Raw genomic sequence first — 20,368 nt, forward strand, 5'->3', positions numbered from 1 at the left:
TACCCAATCAGAAATTCTCCTCGAACAGGAGAGGAATGTGATAGGATTTTCTCTCAAGCCAAAAGAGTGAAAAGCGTCGAGTGTTCATTTCGTTTTGAGTCAATTGTGCCTGGGGTGCTGCCTCTGTGTATGTTCGGGAATGCAGCGCAGAACTTTCTCTCTTTTATTAATTTTATTAATCGCCTTCCACACCTCTTTCTTTGGGCACTCATAAACAAATTAGTATTCAAATGGGGGGAACCCTTATTTACGATCATTAAAATTTATGGCTGTTGTCGGTTTAAAAGGTCAGCCAAAAGATCATACATATGGTATATACATACATATAAGACTATCAAATATATGGACCATATCCGAATCAGATACGAACCATCAGGGTAGTGCTCTTCTTATCTATATGGAGGGTAGTAAAATCCCAAAGCAAATAAATGAAATGATATTCCCGGACCTTGATTACGATAAGATAGGAGATTATCTAAGCCCTGATATACGGATGTTACTACGTCTGTATCTATTTATTCATTGTATTTTATATTAATTTTTGGCTGTACTGCTGCCAACGGAACAAAAGCTTTCCCCATTTACTCTTAATTAAGGCTTATGCTACACGATCACTTTTTCACCGAAGGACGGGTATTTCCTTGATGGAATGCTCATCGAGGTTTTGCCGTCGGTGAAGTCATCTACTGCGAAAGTTTATTTTTGCTCAAGAAGAGCTTCGGGGTAAAACGTGTTGTTTGCACACCGTGTGTATGTATTATTTATTATTTATATTGCTCTTTCCTTCGCTTTGTTTTGTGCAAATGTCCAGACAATTTAATTTATTTCCCTGCATTAAGGACAAATAAGAGATGAGAGAGGGAGAGAGGCCAACGGTACTTCAAACTAAATGAGTCCGACACGTGTGTGTGTGCAATAAATCACATTAAAAATTAAACGCAAAGAACAACAGCCGAGTGAGTGCGTGAGCGACCAAGAATAAGAGATATTTGATAAGAGCTACTTACATTGAGCATCCAGATGATCATCTCCTCGAGGACAATGTCCATGCTGCTGTGGGCACCGCTCAGAGCGTAGTCTACGGGATTACCGTTGGTGCGATCCCCCAGAGAGGGGGCTGAGGTGGTATCGCGGCGTCGCATCGTAGATGTGCCTGTGGCTGTGTGTGTCTCCATATCTGTGGAGGTTGCTGTGGAGGATATGGTTGGTTTGTCGGCCCCAAAGAGGCTAAGCAGCTCCAGATCCCGTTTGCAGCAGCATCGGCATAGGCGGGGCATTTCCAGCAAACCCCCTGCGACGTCATCGTCTGCCGGCAGAGAAAGTTGCGCCGCCGATTGCTGCTTTTCCGACGACCAGCTATTGCTGCGTCTTCTGACTCTGCTGCTGTTGGCACTCATCCCGGCGCTATTTCGGGTTTTGTTTTGTAGAATAGAATTAATTAACTTTTTATCGACCGCAGAATTGCAGTGGATTTGTGTTGGCTCGGCTCTTTCACTTGGCCGAATCTCAATAAAATTTTTTTTCACTTCACACACTATAAAATGCCTTTTTCTGGCTATTTCTTATCTGTTTTATTTGCTTTTGGCGCTTTCGTTTTGACCACGAGTCGGAGACCTAAAAAAAAAACCAGAACAGGCCAGAAAGAAACATGTAAGAGAGCAGATTTGGTAAGAGACCTTTCGCGCGCCGTACTCGCCTATGTGTGTGTGTGCGTGCGTGTGTGTGAGCCAGTTTCTTTTAGTAGGCCAGCAAGAATCGTACGCCGAATACCAATCAGAATGAGAAATCCACGGAAAATGATGATGCCCTTGTGGGGATATCAACTATAAACAGACATCCCTCCCTCTCCACACGAAAGGTATTTTCTAGCCTTTTTTAAACGGACAGGGCCGCATGCAACGCGTTAAAAAAACAAACAACTAGAAAGAAAAGAGGCCGAAAGTGTCTCCCCTTCTCTCTCTCTGTTTCTTTGATCAAAAATTATTTTTGGCGGCGGCATTTGCGTGTCATCTCCCCAATCGGAGGGTGGCACTCACACACACAGACGCGCAGTTAAATGAATGAATTGTTGAATTCTAATTCACACACAAATTCACTTAATAGATTTTATTTTATTAGATTTTATTTATTTTTTTTTTTTGATATATTTTTGGTGAATTTTTGTACGGAAATACAACGGATATTTTTGTGGGATTTATCAACTTTACCGCCGTACGCTTTTCTGAATTCAGAAAATTCACACGATTCTGTTGTTTACTTGGCCGCGGTTCATTCAATTTTGGGGGGCGACAAGGCCGTTTTCAAATACGCCCGCCGTCAGATGTTGCTGGGGCCTAAAAATGTTGCTCGGCAACAAAAGCGTGTTGCTGAGAAAAAAAAGGGGTATGGACAACAGGCTAATCGGACCAGAAAATTCAAGGCATGCTGGTAAAATCCACCCCAATTTGCAACATAGCCTGATTTCTTTACAATCACAGCACATTGTTGTTGAGGTGAGGTGCTTTGCCGACAAAAAGGTAGAGCAACTAAATAATGTACGGCAATCTACTCTTCAGTTTTTCTCTCTTTTTTTTGCTTCCAACTTGAACTCAATATTGTGAAGAATATATTCGAACTGTGGGAGTAAATTCAAATATTGAAGATTTAGTTCTCCAAACTTCACACAAAGTTCTCGAACCTTAGGCAAGCCCGTACCTTCTGAATTACAATACCATGGAGTCAGCTGTTATACGAAAATGGCAAAATAAAGGCAAAAAAAGGAAGGAAAAACGGCGAATAACTGGTGGCATTAATAAATTTGCGTGGCCCTTGCGCTCTGAAATGCCCTGAGATGCATGAGAATGCAGGCGGCAGCACGCACTGTTATTGTTTCACTCATGCTTTGATTTTGCGCTTCGCTATGTTTTGGCTCTGTTGCTTTGCGTGTCTATCCGTAGTCCCAAAAAAGGGTTTCAATGGAACCTTCGAGAAGGAAGTTTTTGGCACACATTACACAGCCGCGCGCACACACAAAACTAAATATATCCATATTATTTATAAAGAACCACGTTCATATTTCACATAATTCGCAGTGCAGCGCGCTATTTTTACTTACATTTTTACCGAGATAACGCCGCCAGCTTGGCCGGCGGCACAGTTTACTTCGCCCATGCAACAATAATTTTATATTTTCTTTCACGTCACGATAAAAACAACAAATTAGGCACTTATTGTGAAAATTAATGTAGTTTTTGGTCTAATCTAATATGCTTTTACAGTTTTTTTTCCCCCCCGTTTTAGAGGTGTCAAACCAACAAGGGCACTATCGATAGTATCGATATTTTGCTGCTAGCCTCTACTATCGATGGTTTTGAGACTAGTATCGAGCTACAGTCGCTGCGCTTTTAATATGTTTGTATTGGCTGCTATAAAATACGAAGACAAATTTTTTAACAAATCGACAGGTGGCATCTAACTTTTACAATGGACAAGTTCCTAAGAGGTTTCAATGGTTTTTTAATAATTATGTGAGCCCGATACTATTACCATAGTATCGATTGTTTTCTCCAAAACATTCAAAGTTGATATTCCTCGATTTTGATATTCCGTTTAATATTACTAGCTAGCTGGGACTCTCAGCCCTAAACAAATAATTTTATCCGATAGATACATACATTTTCTACCAGATTGGCAAGTTTTCAGAAGTCCTTTTTATTGGACTATTTACATATTAAGGTTCAATTAAAAACAACATAAAACGAATGTGACGTCGTTTCGTGGCGCTGCCAGACTCGTGAAATTCGTAGTTGCTGCAGGCTGCCATACCATGATATTTTGTTATATGAAATTCGTCAATTTTGATATTCAGTTTAATATTATTAGATAGTTGGCCCTCTCAGCCCTAAAAAAATAATTTTATCCAATTCCTCAATGAATTTTGTTTAGGATTGGCTAGTTTTCAGAACTATTTTTAATGGGATTGTTTAGAATGGAATGGAATGACGCAACAATGAATCTTCATCTGCGTTTAAATTGTGAGCCACTATCGATAGTATCGATATTTGACTGCTATCCGCTACCATCGACGGTTTTGCGACTATCATGATAGTATCGAGCTACAGTAGTTGCGCTTTTGATATTTGATATGTTTGGATTGGCTGCTCTAAAATACAATTCCTCAATAAATTTTGTTCAGGATTGGCTAGTTTTCAGAACTCTTTTTATTTGGATTGCTTAAAACAAACAAAATCATAACATAAAACGAAATGTGACGTCATTAGTGCTGGTTAACCAGGTTTCTGCTAAGAGTGTAGAAATTTGTATACCCTAGTTCCCATAAAAATTGTTCATGCATTTGAAATGTTTTCTGTATATGGCTGATGTGGCTGAGGCTGATTTGGATATTGTAGAGATTACCGCCGCAACATAAATGATGAATGGGCAGAGTGGGTGGGAGTGGGCGTGAGAAATAGATAAAATATAAAAATAAAAGCTGTTATTTGTTTAATTTAACAGAAATTGGGGACCTAGAACCGAACATTCACATCTATATACGTTATAGCCTTTTTACACTGGGCGCATTATTGGATTTTTTCGTTAAATGGAACATGGTCACACCACAGCCAGCTAGAAGAATATATTGCACTGGTATTAGTAACTGCATGTATCAGCTAAAGTGTATATCGATATATCGTTATATCAATATATTTTTCACATCCATCCCATCCCTATTGGGCAGCAAAATCTACGTGGAGCACAGCAATATTTCTGAAATTATGGAAAACAAACTGGAAAAGCAAGAGGAGCGGGCCAACGATTGGGATCAGAGTGATGAAGATGACAATTGGGATGACTGGGGCGATGACGATGATAAGTTTGTGCACGTGGAGAAGGAGCAACAGCAGGAAAACACTGACGGAAGAAACAACAACAACGCAATAAGAAAAGAGGAGAAACCACTGGACCTGGAGATGCGAACACCGCAGGGCGGAGACACAGCTGCTGCTCAAGAACCCTCCTCATCTTCGTCGTGGGGCCTGTGGGGGGGTAAACTGAGCTCTGTCCTCAGCACAGCCACCGAGGGATTGGGAAATATAACCACACAAGTGAACCAGGGCCTCAGTCAGATTATAGGAGTACCCGATCCCGAGGAGCTGGCACGTATCAATGCCGCAGAAAAGACCAAAGAGGAGACGCCGGTCGTCAGTCCAAAGGAAACACCAGCAGCGACACCAGTCGATCCCAATCAGGAGAATGCATTTGGCCTCGGTTTCGTCACGAATCTGGGTTCCAAAGTCCTTAACACGGGACTGGACACCCTCGAGGGCATTGGCAAGAAAACCATGACCATACTGCAGGACAATGATCCCAAGTTGATGAACAAAAGGAAGCTCCTTGGTCTGGAGGCCAACAAACCCAATTTGAGTGCATTGCTGCTGGAGGCCAAAAAGGATGCGGATCAAATGGAGGAATCACTGATGCAGCTCCAGTTGGAGAAGAAAAAGGCGCAACTACGCTTTGAGATACTCTTCGAGAACTACTGCGGTCTGGTGCACTACGAGGCATTGGAAATCCTGTCCAAAGAGTCGCGCCTGAAACTTGACACGCTCTTGGATGCAGTCAGTGGCAATGCTCTGGCCGATCTGCAGGAGACCATTAACGAGGTGAAGGAACTGCTGGAACTGGAGGATCTGGAGTGCGAGAGCGAAGGCGACTATGAGCCCGAGGAGCTCGGCGAGCGTCTGTTGGCCACCATAGCAGATGCCGAACTGGGAATTCAGTTCGAAGAGGTGGCAAAGTGAGTATCTGTCTGGTTATGTCCAAGGGAAAGCTTTGACTAAACTATTTTTGTTCTCCAGCCACTGGAAGCAGTCGCTGACTTGGCTACAGTCGGAAGAGGCCACCGCATCCGATCTGGAGCAGGCCTATGCCAAGAGCATACACGCCCTGAGCGAAGCCTGTGCGTTGGAAATGTGTAAGCTGCACAAGATTGCCGAACTGCTGCTGGTGAAGCAGCATCACAGCACCGCCAATGAGGTCGACGGCATTGTCAATCTCTGCAAGCAATGCAATGGCCATCTACAGGGTCTGAGCCACCGCTATGCGGGTTTACTGAGCAGCAAGGGTGCTTCTTCCCCCGACACTGCAGAGGAGTCCAAGGAGCGGGTCAACACATTCTTTGCCGAAATGTTTGCCGCCGTGCAATACATTGAGCAGGCGTACAAGCTTTTTACGCCCATTTTGCAAATGGGTGCGGTCTAGGGGAGGGTAGATTCCGATTATTTTGATCTATGAATTTTATATTTGTTGTAATTGATACGATTATTTATAGCATTGTTTTGGTTAATCTCTCTGTAAGTCTTAATTGTTTTCCATAAACTACTATAAATGTACACAAATTTTGAATCTACAGAGTATGCGGATTATTGTGATAACACATTCCAAGAAAGCGCAAATTTCTTTTATAAATTAGATGGATTATGATAGTAGGAATAATTTATTAGATCATTTTAGATCTAAAAAAAAGGGTTTTTGCTCCCTATGTACATACTATTTTTAGAATACACTTTTTTAGCATCATGAATGCTATGATTATTTTCAAACAGATCCCACACCTGAAAGCCATACAATTCGTTACAATTCAAACAAACAACAAATCGACTCTGTTCCCAAACAAAAATCAACATTTATTTGAAGTTCTAAAAATTAGTTTCCTACCATGGCTGATCGCCAAAAACGAGAAGTTACCTTATTGAAGGGCCATTCCGCGGACTATGAGTGTAGCCAAGCATTGCGTCAGAATAATTTGAATCCCATTTACATACCGCCATCGCAAGTTGTTATGAAGAACCTGGATGTGTTGAAGGCCAAACTTGAGGAGCCGCACAGATATGCCGGAATCATCTTTTCCGGAACGCGCAGTGTCCAGGCCGTGTACCAAGCATTGGGCAATGGTATGATGCCTAGTTGTTGGCGTGCCCTGCATAACTATGCCTTGGGCGGGAATACCCATAGCAGTGCATACATGAGTCTTCGGAACTTGCCGACTCTTGGGGATCGTGCGGTGAGTGCCCACAATCTATGTGATCTGATTGTGGAAACCATTGGACCGAAGAGGGATTTGCCACTGCTACTGCCCTGCGGGAATGAGGCTAGTAATACTCTGCGTGTTCGACTGGTGGCACAGGGATTTCGTGTGGATGCCTGTGAGGTGTACGAAAATCAAATCCATCCGAATTTTAAAGACGATATGAAAAAGGCCCTCAAGTCCAAGCACCTGGAGACAATAGTCTTCTACAGTCTGGCTAGCGTGAAGAGTGCCTTGGAGTTTTTCGGCAAATATAAGGTTTCTGTTAGCGACCGAAAACTGATTGCTGTTGGGGCCGCTGCTCAAAAGGCCATGATGGAGGCAAAACTTCCTGTGAGCGCTGTGGTGGATTCCAATAGCGTGGATCAGTTGATCAATGCCATCAAACACTAATTTATATGTGAAACTGTTAGCACATTTTATATAAATTTTTAATTTTTTAATTGTTTTCCTGGTATATGTACAAGCATACTCGAAATTTTGTTGATGTATTTCAGCGTAAATTATAATAAAAAAGATAATTTAAACTAATTTAAAAAAAAATGCCGTTAGATTTGAAATACCGATTTATTTGGTCATTTAGTGTGGTGTGGCAGCACTATCATTAACCCTTACGATGTGCTGCTTATGTATTAATACTATGCGACCTGTAAATGAAGAAATTATATATAGTCACGTGACCTACTGTTTACGTATTTAATTTTAATTATAAACTTGTAATAGAAACATCATAATTAATAAAAGTTAGACACACATTTCTGTTAAATTACCTTCATTCTGGTCCTCATAGTGAATAGAGGACTGCTGCGCCTCTAAGGGTTAAAATTAATAGAGCTGGCCATCACTATGGCATCGCACTATTATTCTGCCGTAGTAGGTTTTATATTTTTGTCGTTGCTGGCGCTTCAAGTCAGCACTTGTGTATCCCAAACCCAAATATATTCAAACGAAACAACAATGGCAGCATCTGCAGTCGCCAAACCACTGTTTGCCTGCAATTTTGAGGTTTTTGGACGCGTACAAGGTATTTCTCGCGACCTGGTTTCACCGAACATGATCTAATTAATTTCTCTTGCCATTTTAGGTGTTTTCTTCCGCAAGGTAAGTGATGAATGGTTCAACTGGCCAACTGACTGATCAGCGGGATCAATGTCACCTTCTGTAGCACACGGAGCGCCAGGCAAACAGTCTGGGCGTAAGAGGTTGGTGCATGAACACCAGAGAGGGATCTGTTAAGGGCCAATTGGAGGCGCCGCTTGCCCAGCTGAACGAAATGTAATGCAGGTTTTTGGATTGGTATTACCTGTCTGAAGGTGCTAACTTTAGTGTCCTGACACCAATTGTTTGCAGGAAACATTGGCTAGAGACGAAAGGGAGTCCATCGTCCATTATCGACAAGGCAACATTTACGGCGGCCAAGGAAATTCCCGACTATACTTTCAGTGGCTTTTCCATCAAGCGTTAGATCCCAAATCAAGTTGCAAGCTAAACACTTAGTTTATTTTTGCTATATTTAGAGTTCCTTAAACTATTTATTGCAATGTGTGTGCATGGACCTAAGTATCCTATCCTCCAGTAGACACAATTTCAAATTGAACATCATATAACGGCCTCTCTCGTCATCCAGAAGTGCTTCAGCCCTAAGCAGCAGTTTCAGTCATACGGTTCGAACGAGCGTCTGAAAAAAAACAATGCAATTTTAACAATATTATTGTAAAAAAAAACACAAACCAAACTAAATACAAATCGAGAGAAGAAGTCACAGGGTTGCCTTTAAAGAGTAGTTAAACAGTTAGTGTTGCCACATGACAAAAAGTACCGATAGGTATTAGATTCAAACGACATCTCGCTCGCACGCACGAAACTACTCGTACGCACTTGCTATGGCTGCGATATAGGTTAGAGCGGCACGACCGGTTGTTTGGCATGCGTACTTTGCTCTGGCAGGGCACAACCGAGTACAGCTTCGATACACGTCGTGCAAAAGCGTAGCAGGGCAGCGATGAAAAAAAAATAAATGAGGAAAAAATTGTGTGAAGCGAGAACAAGCCAAGCGCGAACCACGCCATTGTATAAGAAAAAATCCAACAATTGTGTGTGCATCGTAAAAAACCGTTAAATTGTGCGTACAACAAAAAAATACTACCTAAATTTTAAGCAATTTACAAATTCTTGCGTGCTTCTGCTTCCGTCGGTAAATGTGTGTGTGTGTATGCCTGTGTGTGTGAGTGCTTGGACAATACTTTCGCGCTGAAAACGTTTTTCTACTCCACTCTACTCCCTTTTTTTCGGCTGAATTCTAATCGTTTCAAACAGCAACAAATCAAAAAGATTACAACTAATTAAGCATTTGTAGAGCATTTAGTGATTGTGAGTTGTATTAAAAAGAAAAATTGGATTGTGTAAATAACTGAAAATAGTGGAACATTTCTAGACTCACCTCACACACACACACTCATAAGCGCGGACCCATCTTTGTATTTGTTTGCGTGTGCATGCATATTTTTTAGTCTGCGGGTGTGTGTGCTGTAAAGGCGCGAGGTGCTGTGCTGTTTGCCCACTAATTGTAACTCAAAAGAAATTCAATAAACGAAATTATATAAAAACATGGAATGGAAGCCAAAACAGCATCGCCCAGCACCATGCGCAGAAACTGAATGCATTCTGTCCGTGCGTTTCTCAAGCATGATTCAATGTTGTAGGAAAATTGTGATTTTCATCTGGATTTCGTCAGTATGCAAAGATGTGTGCGTCTGTCTGTCTTTCTTTTTTTATTGCGCATCATTGTGAATGAGCAATAGCAATAGCGCGCATTCTGGCTGTCCGCACGCTCGCGCGCTCAGTATCTCTCTTGCAAGTATTTGTGCTCTCACTATGCGCTTGTGTGTGTGTGTGTGTGTGTCCCTAGAGTGGTGTGGGTATTTTGTACATAACACGCCGGAAAAGACACATTTTTACTCCCAAGAGCCGGAGTGGGAGAGGGAGAGGCGGCCTATTGAGATAATAAAATATTGGGTATATATTAAACAAATGCAAGCGGCTTTTGATTTAACAGTAATTGGACAGGATTTAGTATGATTTTACAGTTAACGCAGCATGCGCTGTCAGTGTGTGTGTTGGTGTGATTTTATATGTATTTGAGAACGAGAAGTGTGCTCTGCATTTTCCATACAAATATTTAATTTTAATATTACTTGTATTGTTTTTCCAAAAGCGAGTTGTCGTCGAATCGGAACGTACCTGCAACGGAAGATCCGGTAGCAAATTCAAAAGCGAATTGGGAAACGTTGTGCGAGGCCCTTGGTTACTACTAGAGCACTATTCGGGACGTGTTGAACCGATGCGAATGCATCACCATCACCAGGAGAAGCAGCTGAACTGGCCAACGGTATCGAAACTACTATGGCACCAGCGCTCACTGCCGAGCAATTAAGTACCAAGGAGAAGATAACTAGCGTCGCATCGCCTTCGGTGGTGGTAAAGAAACCAGCTACGCCCACGCCGGCAACGGCCACAACGCGTGTGACGCGCTCCTCCAAGGAGGCGGCCGCGACAGCAGCAGCAGCTGCCAAGGCTGCGGCTGTAGTCCTTCCGCAACGCAATCCATCGAGCAGAATCAGCAACAAGCGTAAATTAAGCGGCGGTAACAACAGCAGCAGCAGCAACAAGCAACAAAATAATGATCCAATGGGCCTAAGCACAGCTCCCACCCCACACACAACAACAACAACGAGCACAGGATCAGTGGTCGCAGAGGCAGAAGCAGCAACAGGAGCAGGCGTACCACCCATCATTGACGCCGCTGTGGCATCAACCAGTGCTACGGGGCTCCTTGAAAGCCAATCGGCTGTTCTCCAACAAAGCGAATCCACCCCAAGCACCGATGTGTCGCCTGCAGCGGATACCATCGAGCACAACAACAACAATAGTAGCAGTAGCAGTCCCAGCAAAGACGACAACTCTACGGCCCAGCTGCTGGCAGATCTGAACAGCGACTTTGTAGAGACCATCTCGGCGGAGATCTGTCTGCGCAAGACCCTACCCGAAGTGGGTCTCAGCAAGGAGCCGACACCATCCGCAGTGGCCCCAACAGAAGCAGAGGCAGCCGAAGCAGTAGCAGAAACTATAGCTGAAGTTGAAGTTGAAGCAGGAGCAGAAGCAGAAGTATCTGAAGGGAAATTCACAACGGGTGTGTCAGTGCCACCACAAATCGATCTGCTTCAGTCGATGGAATTGGAGCAACCAGCGACGACGAATTCGCCCTCAGAGGAGCTGCCAAAGATCGATACGGATAATATAGAGGGTAAGTCAGAAGAAAAACGAAAAAGAAACGAGAGAGCACTTTTCACTCATACTCCTCTTTCTCTACTTTCGCAGAGCGTCTCAGTCAGCTGGATGGCAATGCCAGTGCCATTTTGGTGGATCTGCCTCCGGTGCAGCTGGAGCACGATCAGGTGCAGGTGGAGGTTGTGATTTCAACCACACCCACAACGCCCAGCCGGCAACAGGTGCAACAGGATCCAAGATCCGAGCCATTGCCCGCTATCTTGGCCTCGCCGCTGCCGGGCCAGAGGCAATCCACAGCTACGTCAGCATTGAACGCGTCACAGTTGACGCCTCAGAGTACTTCCAGTTCTACAAATTTCCTCAAAGATGCAACAGCCGGCGTTGTGCTGGAGGACCCCGACATCGAAGAGGTCCTCAAGGCCCTGAAAACGTTTGAGGGAAATCACGTCATCAATCCGGACATCAATACGGACATGTGTGATTTCAATTTCTTCAACGAGGTGTGGGAGGAGCCGCAGTCAGCGACAGCGATCCAGCAACGATCCGTCACTCCACAGTATCCGCCGAATTCCATTGGCGGCACCATCGGCAGTAGCAGCGTCATCAGCCCCCATGTCCCACCGGCAGAAACGATGGCCGAGTGTCAGAGGTCAATGGAGCAGCAGCATCAAATTGTCACACGAAAGATAGACCATCTGATCCGGCGCATGAGGAAGTTCCAGGCGCGCTATATGTGCAGCCACACCAGCGAGGAGGTGGCCGGCATTATGGAATGGTCCGCTCGCACCTCGCACAAGACGCCGAATCCCGTGAGAAGTGATATGCTCAGCGAGCAGGAGGCCACCGTGCAGTCGATCGTCTCCGGGCGACCGAGGCCGGACTTTTGGGAAGAGAAAAAGAAGCATCCCGTGCCAGCCACCCAAATGGTCAGCATCCTTCGTAGCATTGCAACGGCTGCACGGCACCAGCAGATCTGTCATACGCCCAGCGGCAGTTCCGCCACCTTGGCCCCATCTTCCACATGGTACAGCAGTGCCAGCAGTGCGGCGGCAGTGCCTGCCAAGGCACGTCGTGGCAAGAATCAGCTGGACACATCAGCAACAGCGGCCTCCACATCAACAGCAGCAACAGCCATGGAGCAGAAAACGCCTGGTTTGCATGAGATTATACCCTGCTTTGACACACATATAACCAACGAGCTGACCCACGTCTCCGGGCTGCTGCACAATGAGATGCGGGAGATACAGAATGCCATCGATTCGGATGCGACAGAGTCGAGCTCTGGCGGCGAGTCTGCCGACGAGATGGTCATCTACAATAATACCCAACAGAAGTCGCTGACGATGTAAGTACACTCCCTTCTCCTCCTTCCATTTCCTGCTGCCTTTGGGTATGGATTCTGTGGGAGATATTTCCCGCTTTCAAAATACTTTCAATTGTGAATGTTTCAATTTGTTTACGTGTCAGACGTGTTTTTGCTCATACCAGAGAATTTAATGATTTCCATGACTTTAATGCTAATACAGCTAATACCATTTCTGGCAGCGACAGATGTTGAAAATGAGTTGTAGAAGAGGGGGACCCAACGTGAATATAGTTTAGTTATCCCCAATTAATCTGAGAGTCTACCTAGTTTATTCTTATATTTTGGGATCTCTAAATAAAAGAACATTCTCTTTGTCTTTTGGAGGGTACAACTTCTTAAAGATAAGAAGATACAGGAACAGAGTTCCAACAACTTTATCTGGTAGATATCAACAGAGAAACAGAGCCTACCACTTCAGTATCATCACGTATGCCCCCTGTTTTTTTTTTTTTTTTTTTAATAATTTAAATGGTTTTACGACTCACCCACTCATCAATGGGCTGCCAATACGCTTCCAGAACAGATTGTAGGCGCGTGCACTGAGAAAAGAATTCAGAAATATCTGTAAATATCTATAGATCACAAAACGTTCTTAAAAAATCTAAAAAAAAAGACTACTTTGATTGGGTAGGGGTATGAATCGTACATATATGTATTCCCCCACTAATTTGCATCTGTGGCATCTTTTAGCGCCCGTCGAGCCGTGTGGACGTACTCCAAAGATCGAGCAAGTATTGCACTGCGCTGGTCCTGGCTCTGCTCACAAATGGCCGATCTGGAGGGCAGGAAACGCCAGTATCGTGATCTTTATATGGATTTGAATCAAGCAAAGGGCGCCGTGGAGCTGGAACCGATGCAGGTACAGCAGCCGGCGAATGGCTACAAGGAGGAGCCATCCAGCGAATTGCAATGCTGCCGCGCCCGGCCCCTGATGCTGTCCAAGTTTCGGAAACGCAGCCTATTCCAGACCACGGGCATTCACACGATTTCCAAGAAGGCCGCACGCCCCAGCAACATCAAATGCGGCTGCCAGTGGCCACAGATACCGTGTGCCCTGTGCACGGGCCGACCAGATCCGACAGCACCACGGGAATTGGCCGAAATGATGATGCCGGCAAATCGAGTGGCGCTCCTCGATCCGGGCTACCATCCAGTGCTCAGTTTTGACACGGGTATGCAGTGCTGTACTTGAATCGGTTGAAAATCATTAATAATCCTATCTTTGTTTTCCCTTTACCCAGATGTCACACAATCTGTGCATTTTGAGTCCATTAGCCGGCAAGCGGACTGGCAGCATCGCGTGTCTCGCTTGCAGGCCAAGACCGTTGTCAAGGGTGTTTATAAGTCGGAACGCGAGGCCATTGCTGCTAGCAACAGTGCTGCTCGTCGTCCCGGCGATCTGATCAAGCGTCGCTATATACGACGCAAAGAGCGCAACAACAATAATAATAATAATAATTCAAACTCAAATAAAGATGCCGCCACAACAACGGCAGCGATGGCGACGGGTCTAGGCGATAGCGGAAATGGTACAGCAACTTCTACTTCTTCTACGCCTTCTACAACGCCACTTGTGGCCAACAGTAAATTATTGTAAACATGACAAACATTCGATATTTGTTATTAACATACAACAACAACAATCTTTTGCATCTCTTCTTCTGTTTCTTTCCATCCAAACAACAACAACAACAACCTCAACACGAAACCGAACCAAAAAAAAAATCTGCAAAATCCGAACCGAACCGAAACCACCGATCCTTCCTCCAAATCACCAACCAACCAACCAACCACCAATCACCATATACAACATCATCAAATTGTTTATTATTGCCCTTCGTTTCTCTCGTATCGTATGGGGATGCAGCAGCTGCGAGCAGGAAACAGCAGCAGACACAGCCACCAACTGGAATGAACCGTTCGAGCACATCGTGGCCCGACTCTCGCCAACGCCAACGACAGCGCCACCACAGTCCCTCCTCAGCAGCAACAGCATCTCAGATCTCGAACAGCGACACTAAGCGGCGTCGCATATCCAAAAACAGCAGCAACAGCAATTCCAACACATTAAACAACAGCCATCTAAATGGATATAGCGATCAAAGCGGAGTAGGAGGAGGAGTAGGAGGAGATCTGAGAAGTCGTAGCCGTAGCCGTCATGCCTCGCCCACGCACAATCAACGAACAGAGAGGTAGGGAAAAATGGATAGCATCTATAGCAAAGGATCAACAAACTAAAACTTGTGCCCCCATATCTTTCAGAACAACAGAGCGTCGTCATCGTCCCGTTTATGATATTGATAACATTGTTATACCCTATAGTATTGCGGCCCAAACGAAGGTGGAGATACTGCCCTACAAAGAGATACCCACACCCAAGTATGTCCCCAATATTTCCTCTCCCCTCTCTCTCTCTCTTTCGGTATGTAATCATTCTCATTCCATCTCTACTCTTGTATTGGTAGATGGCGCGTTGTTGATAGCGAGACTGATAAGAAGACACCCGTACAACCAGCAGCAGCAGCAGCATCATTATCCGATGACTCAAAAGCACCTCCACCACCACCACCACCAAAACCAACAGAGATGAAAGGCGGCGGGAATGGCATTGTGCCAGCGTTAGCAGCAGCAGCAGCAACATCATCCGCAGCAGTAGCGGCTCGTGTAGCGTTAATTGAGCAGAAGCCACAGCCACAGTCTGTGCCTGGGCAACCTTCGAAGGTGAATGGCTTGAAGAAGTTACAGCAGAAGACTAAGCAAAATATTAACAATAATAATAACAATGGACTGGTAAATGGTAATGTTAGAAGAGAGAAGGATGTCCTCCACCTTCCCGCGGAGGTTAGTGAGCAGAAGGATGTTGCCCCCCAGCTGGTGGATAGCGAGAAAAAGAAGGGTGTCCTCCAGGCGGAGGCGAATGACAGGAAGGAGGATATTCTGTCAGCAGTTGGCTTGGAGAACGATGTTCAGTCATCATTAGCCACTGATAAAAAAGATATCCAGTCATCAGTCAGCGACAAAAAGGACATTCAGTCAACCGCCAGCGACCCAAAGGACATTCAGTCATCAGTCAGCGACAAAAAGGACATTCAGTCAAACGCCAGCGACCCAAAGGACATCCTCCAGTCACAAGCCAGAAAAAAAAAAGCTTCCAGGGCTAAGAAAAAGGGCCTCAAGAGAAAGAAGCATAGGCACAATGGAAAAATAGCGAAGGCAACGGCTACTGCAACAAAAGAAGAAGCCGCCGCCACTGACACTGCCGCTGCCTCTTCCGCTACTGGTGGTGCAACAAAGGTCGAAGCTAAAGTCAAACCTCATTTGATTGAAGGCGTTCGAATAGCCACGGTGGAACCAATGGCCAAGCGGCCCAAATTACAGCTTGCCAAAGCCGGCGAGGGCGACAAACCCAAGACGAACGGCGGCCAACCGATTGCGCCAATCATACAATTGGATCCGGAGGATGACGAGGAGGATGAGGACACCTCCGACGAAGCGTACATTGTGCGACACCAGCTTGCCCTGATCGAAGAACGGCGACGCTTCGAGACTTATCTCAAGTTTCCGTGGAGCACGCGACCGCGTGCCAATCGCCGGGTGGACAGTCGCGCCGAATCGAGTGGCGCCAATACGCCGGACTCGGCCTCGCCAGCACCACATCTGGCTGGTTGTGGTGGGGGTGGAGTGGGGGACAACGAGAGCATACCCTCGCCGTTGGCCCATCCACTGGAGGGTTTTAACGAGAACGGGGAAATGGTGGGGGCCACGGCACGACCTCAGACACGTCGAAGGACCACGTCCAGCAAGCTAAAGGATCAGACGGAACGCCGCAGTGCCACGCCGGACATAAAAGATGTAAGTAGGAGAGGTCAGAGAGAGAGAGAGGAGCGAACAGCTTCTATAAGTTATATATTTTCCAAACACAGACATTTGTGGAGCCATCGCCGTTCGAGCCGCTTATCTTTCCCCTGTCCGAGGAGGTCTACCAAAAGATGCTGGCCGAGCGCTATGCCCCACCCAAGTATGAGGCACTGAAGCCTGAGGTGAAGCGCACCAAGAGCAAGTCCACATCCTCCAATGGCGATGGGGGATCATCGGGCGCCGGGAAGAGCAAACGCCGCAGCAGCAAGTCGAAGACCAAGCTAGTCAATGGCCAGTTCAATGGTCAGCTAAATGGCCATCAAACGGCGGATGCTGCAGAGGCGACGTCATCCACAGCGACTGCAGCAAAGATCAATGGTGGCGGCGTTGGCATGGAGGAGGAGGTGGAAGAAGATATGGACGACGGCGTGGACTATGACCCAGAGCCAGAGGATATGCTGTTGGAGGAGCTGGAAGAGGACTATCCCAAGCATCATTTGGCACCGCTCGATGATGATGACGAAATGCTGCATGGTACTGATAATCTATACAACTCTGCGATCGATGCTTATTTGGGTGACCAAGAGGCCCTGGAGGAGGACATGGCCGACGATCCGTTTGGCGACGATGATCCCAATGATCCGGAATGGAAGACCCGCAGCGATGGATCACGCAAGCGTCTCTAATAAGCCGACCCATTAATCCAAAGCGAATAACTTCTCATTCTCTCTCGTTACCAATTCATAATTTTAACAACAACAAAAAACACACGATGTTTTGTCAATTTTAAACACAAAAAGACCCAGACACACAAATGAGATGACATGGAGCTATCGAGTATTTTAACTTGTTTTAAAAGATTTCGTTTTGTTTGTTTTGCCGTCGTTTTGTTGTCGTCCCCGCTGGGCTGATGACCGACAGCATGGTACGGCGTACTCTTAAACACTCTTCTAAGTTATTTAGTTCTACGACACACACACACACACTCACACACATACACAGAAAACTTGCGCCGAGAGGAGGAAGTAAGGAAAATGCGAAAAGAAAACTCGTCAAGCGGAAACACACACATTGTAAATAAAAAGCAGAAAAAATCTAGCGGATAAGCGAAATAATTCTAAAGAAAAAACAAAAGGAAGAAAAACCAACCAACTGTAAACTAAAATATAATCGATAATAATCGAGGATAGGTTACGATTGCGATTAAGAATCGAACACTCCCACCACTCTGGCAATAGAATGCAACACTGTCTTGTGTAACTGTGTGGGTGGTGGGTGCGTTCGGTTTATCGGCGAGAAGACAGTAGGCACTTGGGCTAAAAGCCAAAATGCGTTCAAGAATAAAGGATTTAAGCTAATCTACATATAAACAAATACACTTATAAATATATAATATACAAAGAACACAACAAACACACACACATATATATATATACCATTCAAATATATATATATATATATATTTAGATGGCGTTAGAGCAGTTTATATTAGCAGAAGATATGAAATGTAATCGCGCGCACCTGCACAACAACCAACCAACCAACCAACCCAATCCCCCCCTTAAGCTTGCTTTTACTTCATATTTGGTTAAGAGACAAAGTTATGTAAAAAAAAGAAATTATGGCAGAGATGAATCGGAAGTGGAAGTGAAGCGGATAAGAAGAGAAGAGTGTGGGGGTGCAGTGGAGTGCAGCACGAACATGTATATGTAATGTATTTAGTCGCTTAGTCGTTTTCATTTCTACTTTAAACGTTAGTAGATACTAAACAAAAAACAAACAAACAACACACACAAAAAAAAGATCAACAAGAACGGATAAATACGCCGTATAAATGTTTATTCTAATTATTTTTCCTCTCGTTAAATACTTGAAGAAAGCAAAGAAAAATATGTGAAAAATTTACTAAGGATAGCAGAAATACAGAACTCTATATTCGTAAAAATTACGAGCCAGAGATTGTGTTCTCATATATGTGTATGCATGCTCTATTTCATTGATGACTATTATTTATGGGGGTGGGCCAGATGTGGCAATTATTGTCGCCATGTGTGTTCTATCTGAGAGGACGGCGGACCATCAGTTGACGATCGACCAACGCCACGAGATGATGGTAAGAGCAGATCAGATCAGATCTTCGAAGAAAAGGCCTCTAAAGCACCTAACCTCTTTGAAGCAGATATCATTGCTATTCTTGCTGGCCATCAGCTGTACTTTCTATTGTGGATCTCCAATGCTGACTCCCAAACCGGAGCCAAGCATCAGGCAGTTGCTGGACAAACAGCAGATGAAGCTAACGCATCTAGAGTTTACACTCAGGCATGTCCTAAGCAAGGTTTTGTTTCTCACTGATGCCGATGTGCATGCCCCAAGAAGGGGGCAGCCGGATCCGCTTGTGGAGCTATCACAGCGCCTGAATCAACTGCTTCAGCGGCTGGAGAGTGAGGAGAGGGCCACAGATATTCTCAAGAGAATAGAAGCAAAAATCAATGCACCAGGATGTCAGGAGACAACTTCAAATGAGACTTTAGGGGTCAACGAAGCAGAGGTAGAGGTTACAGAGGAACCCAAGCAAAAGGAACTACCGAAATTGGGTAAGCGGGAATTTTGATAATTAAAGGAATCGCTTCGCACTCACCTGACAATCGTTCCACTCCAGATCCAATGCAACCCGCCAAGGCTGACTGCTACGAGCTGGAGGACCTGACACGACGGGATGGCATCTATCGATTCCTAGTGCCAGAACTGAACGAAGTCGGCCGGGATTTCAATGAGCGCCATTGCGCCTTCACTTTGGATGGTCCCGCCTGGACGGTGATACAGAGTCGCGGACCCTACCGGCAGCAGGAGAACTTTAATCGCACCTGGGACGAGTACCGCACGGGATTCGGTAGCTTGGAGAGAGATTTCTGGTTTGGCAACGAATTCATACACAAGATTGTCTATCGCGACGATCACATGCTGCGCATCGAGCTGGAGGATCAGGAGGGGGCGCGAGATTGGGGCGAGTACGCGGTGTTCCGGCTGGACAGTGAGAGCTACAACTACCAGTTGGTTATCGATGGATACCAGGGTTCCATGCCCGATGCCCTGGAGTACCACAACAAGATGGATTTCAGCACTTGCGACCGCAGGAATGACCACAGCCCGCGCGAGAATGTGCCCTGTGCCGTGCGCTTTGGCAGCGGCTGGTGGTTCGATAGTTGCCAGGAGTCCAACCTTAATGGGATCTTCCCAGGATCGGGCGGTTCGGGTATCATCTGGGCGGATTGGCGGAGCGGCAACTATACCTTGAAGACGGCTCGCATGATGATACGACCCGTACGCTTTGCTCCGGCCACCGCGGAGGACTTCTACGACGAGTAAACCTCGAGCACTTTTAAAATTTAAATAGAATTTATCATCATTTTGATCGCCTTTTTGATCGTTACCGATAAGTTGTTCCTCCTAATAAGCGTTACCGATAGGTATCGCAGCCAATGGTCTAAAAGTCCATCGAAAAGATGATCTAAATACTTGTTTAGTTTTAGATTTATTTTGAGCTACAATTTCTGGCTGAAAAAGAGTCTTAAAATATAGATACATATATTTCAAAATATTTGACAGGCTGTTTACTTGCATTGCATTTTTAAGGCGGTCAAATAAACTGTGTGCATTTTGATCGTATTCCACTACACTGCAAGAACAATCTAGCCTGAAGGACAATTAATATGCGTGTGCACGCATATAATCTCGGAAGACCGCTGCACACCTATAGACTGTATTGTTTGGGGCTGGTGCGCTTCTAACAG

The 20,368-nt window shown here is 45.2% G+C and overlaps 7 protein-coding genes across 10 annotated transcripts in view; 6 read left to right on the top strand and 1 right to left on the bottom strand.

Annotated features, from left to right (window-relative positions):
- The window catches only part of LOC111068303, a 35,395-nt gene extending 32,112 nt beyond the window's left edge, over positions 1-3,283 (bottom strand). Inside the window, 2 exon segments of the mRNA XM_041594902.1 lie at positions 1,008-1,614; positions 3,095-3,283. Coding sequence (XP_041450836.1) covers positions 1,008-1,397 — 390 coding nt within the window. The 5' untranslated portion in view covers positions 1,398-1,614; positions 3,095-3,283.
- Positions 3,284-4,694: 1,411 nt separating this feature from the next.
- LOC111068304 (protein FAM114A2) lies at positions 4,695-6,585 on the top strand. The gene is made up of 2 exons (XM_022357696.2): positions 4,695-5,776; positions 5,838-6,585. The coding sequence occupies exons 1-2, from the start codon at positions 4,755-4,757 to the stop codon at positions 6,238-6,240; spliced, it is 1,425 nt and encodes a 474-aa protein (XP_022213388.1). The 5' UTR covers positions 4,695-4,754; the 3' UTR covers positions 6,241-6,585.
- Positions 6,586-6,589: 4 nt separating this feature from the next.
- LOC111068307 (uroporphyrinogen-III synthase) lies at positions 6,590-7,574 on the top strand. The gene has a single exon (XM_022357699.2). The coding sequence runs from the start codon at positions 6,698-6,700 to the stop codon at positions 7,457-7,459; it is 762 nt and encodes a 253-aa protein (XP_022213391.2). The 5' UTR covers positions 6,590-6,697; the 3' UTR covers positions 7,460-7,574.
- Positions 7,575-7,904: 330 nt separating this feature from the next.
- LOC111068309 (acylphosphatase-2) lies at positions 7,905-8,828 on the top strand. 2 transcript variants are annotated; one of them, XM_022357701.2, is made up of 4 exons: positions 7,905-8,090; positions 8,151-8,167; positions 8,232-8,362; positions 8,417-8,501. In XM_022357701.2, exons 1-3 carry the CDS (start codon positions 7,913-7,915, stop codon positions 8,343-8,345), a joined length of 309 nt encoding a protein of 102 aa, XP_022213393.2. In that variant the 5' UTR covers positions 7,905-7,912; the 3' UTR covers positions 8,346-8,362; positions 8,417-8,501. The 2 variants fall into 2 exon arrangements, with proteins under 2 accessions (XP_022213393.2, XP_022213392.2); XM_022357700.2 differs by having other exon boundaries at positions 7,909-8,090; positions 8,232-8,341; positions 8,417-8,828.
- Positions 8,829-9,003: 175 nt separating this feature from the next.
- On the top strand, positions 9,004-15,092 carry LOC111068301 (mucin-5AC). Of its 3 annotated transcripts, XM_022357689.2 has the most exons (7): positions 9,004-9,188; positions 10,281-11,369; positions 11,444-12,698; positions 13,410-13,891; positions 13,961-14,302; positions 14,587-14,911; positions 14,990-15,092. In XM_022357689.2, exons 2-7 carry the CDS (start codon positions 10,469-10,471, stop codon positions 15,012-15,014), a joined length of 3,330 nt encoding a protein of 1,109 aa, XP_022213381.2. In that variant the 5' UTR covers positions 9,004-9,188; positions 10,281-10,468; the 3' UTR covers positions 15,015-15,092. The 3 variants fall into 3 exon arrangements, with proteins under 3 accessions (XP_022213381.2, XP_022213383.2, XP_022213382.2); XM_022357691.2 differs by lacking the exon at positions 14,990-15,092 and having other exon boundaries at positions 9,006-9,188; positions 13,961-14,312; positions 14,590-14,830; XM_022357690.2 differs by lacking the exon at positions 14,990-15,092 and having other exon boundaries at positions 9,007-9,188; positions 13,961-14,312; positions 14,587-14,830.
- Positions 15,093-15,305: 213 nt separating this feature from the next.
- Positions 15,306-17,935, top strand: LOC121404742. The gene is made up of 3 exons (XM_041594932.1): positions 15,306-15,774; positions 15,844-16,571; positions 16,643-17,935. Exons 1-3 carry the CDS (start codon positions 15,306-15,308, stop codon positions 17,261-17,263), a joined length of 1,818 nt encoding a protein of 605 aa, XP_041450866.1. The 3' UTR covers positions 17,264-17,935.
- A 651-nt stretch (positions 17,936-18,586) lies between these two features.
- Positions 18,587-20,144, top strand: LOC111068305 (techylectin-5B). The gene is made up of 3 exons (XM_022357697.2): positions 18,587-18,690; positions 18,757-19,171; positions 19,237-20,144. Exons 1-3 carry the CDS (start codon positions 18,625-18,627, stop codon positions 19,941-19,943), a joined length of 1,188 nt encoding a protein of 395 aa, XP_022213389.1. The 5' UTR covers positions 18,587-18,624; the 3' UTR covers positions 19,944-20,144.
- The last annotated feature ends 224 nt before the right edge of the window (positions 20,145-20,368 follow it).

This window comes from Drosophila obscura, unplaced genomic scaffold (genome assembly GCF_018151105.1).
Source record: "Drosophila obscura isolate BZ-5 IFL unplaced genomic scaffold, ASM1815110v1 contig_4, whole genome shotgun sequence".
Taxonomy (NCBI): Eukaryota; Metazoa; Arthropoda; class Insecta; order Diptera; family Drosophilidae; genus Drosophila; species Drosophila obscura.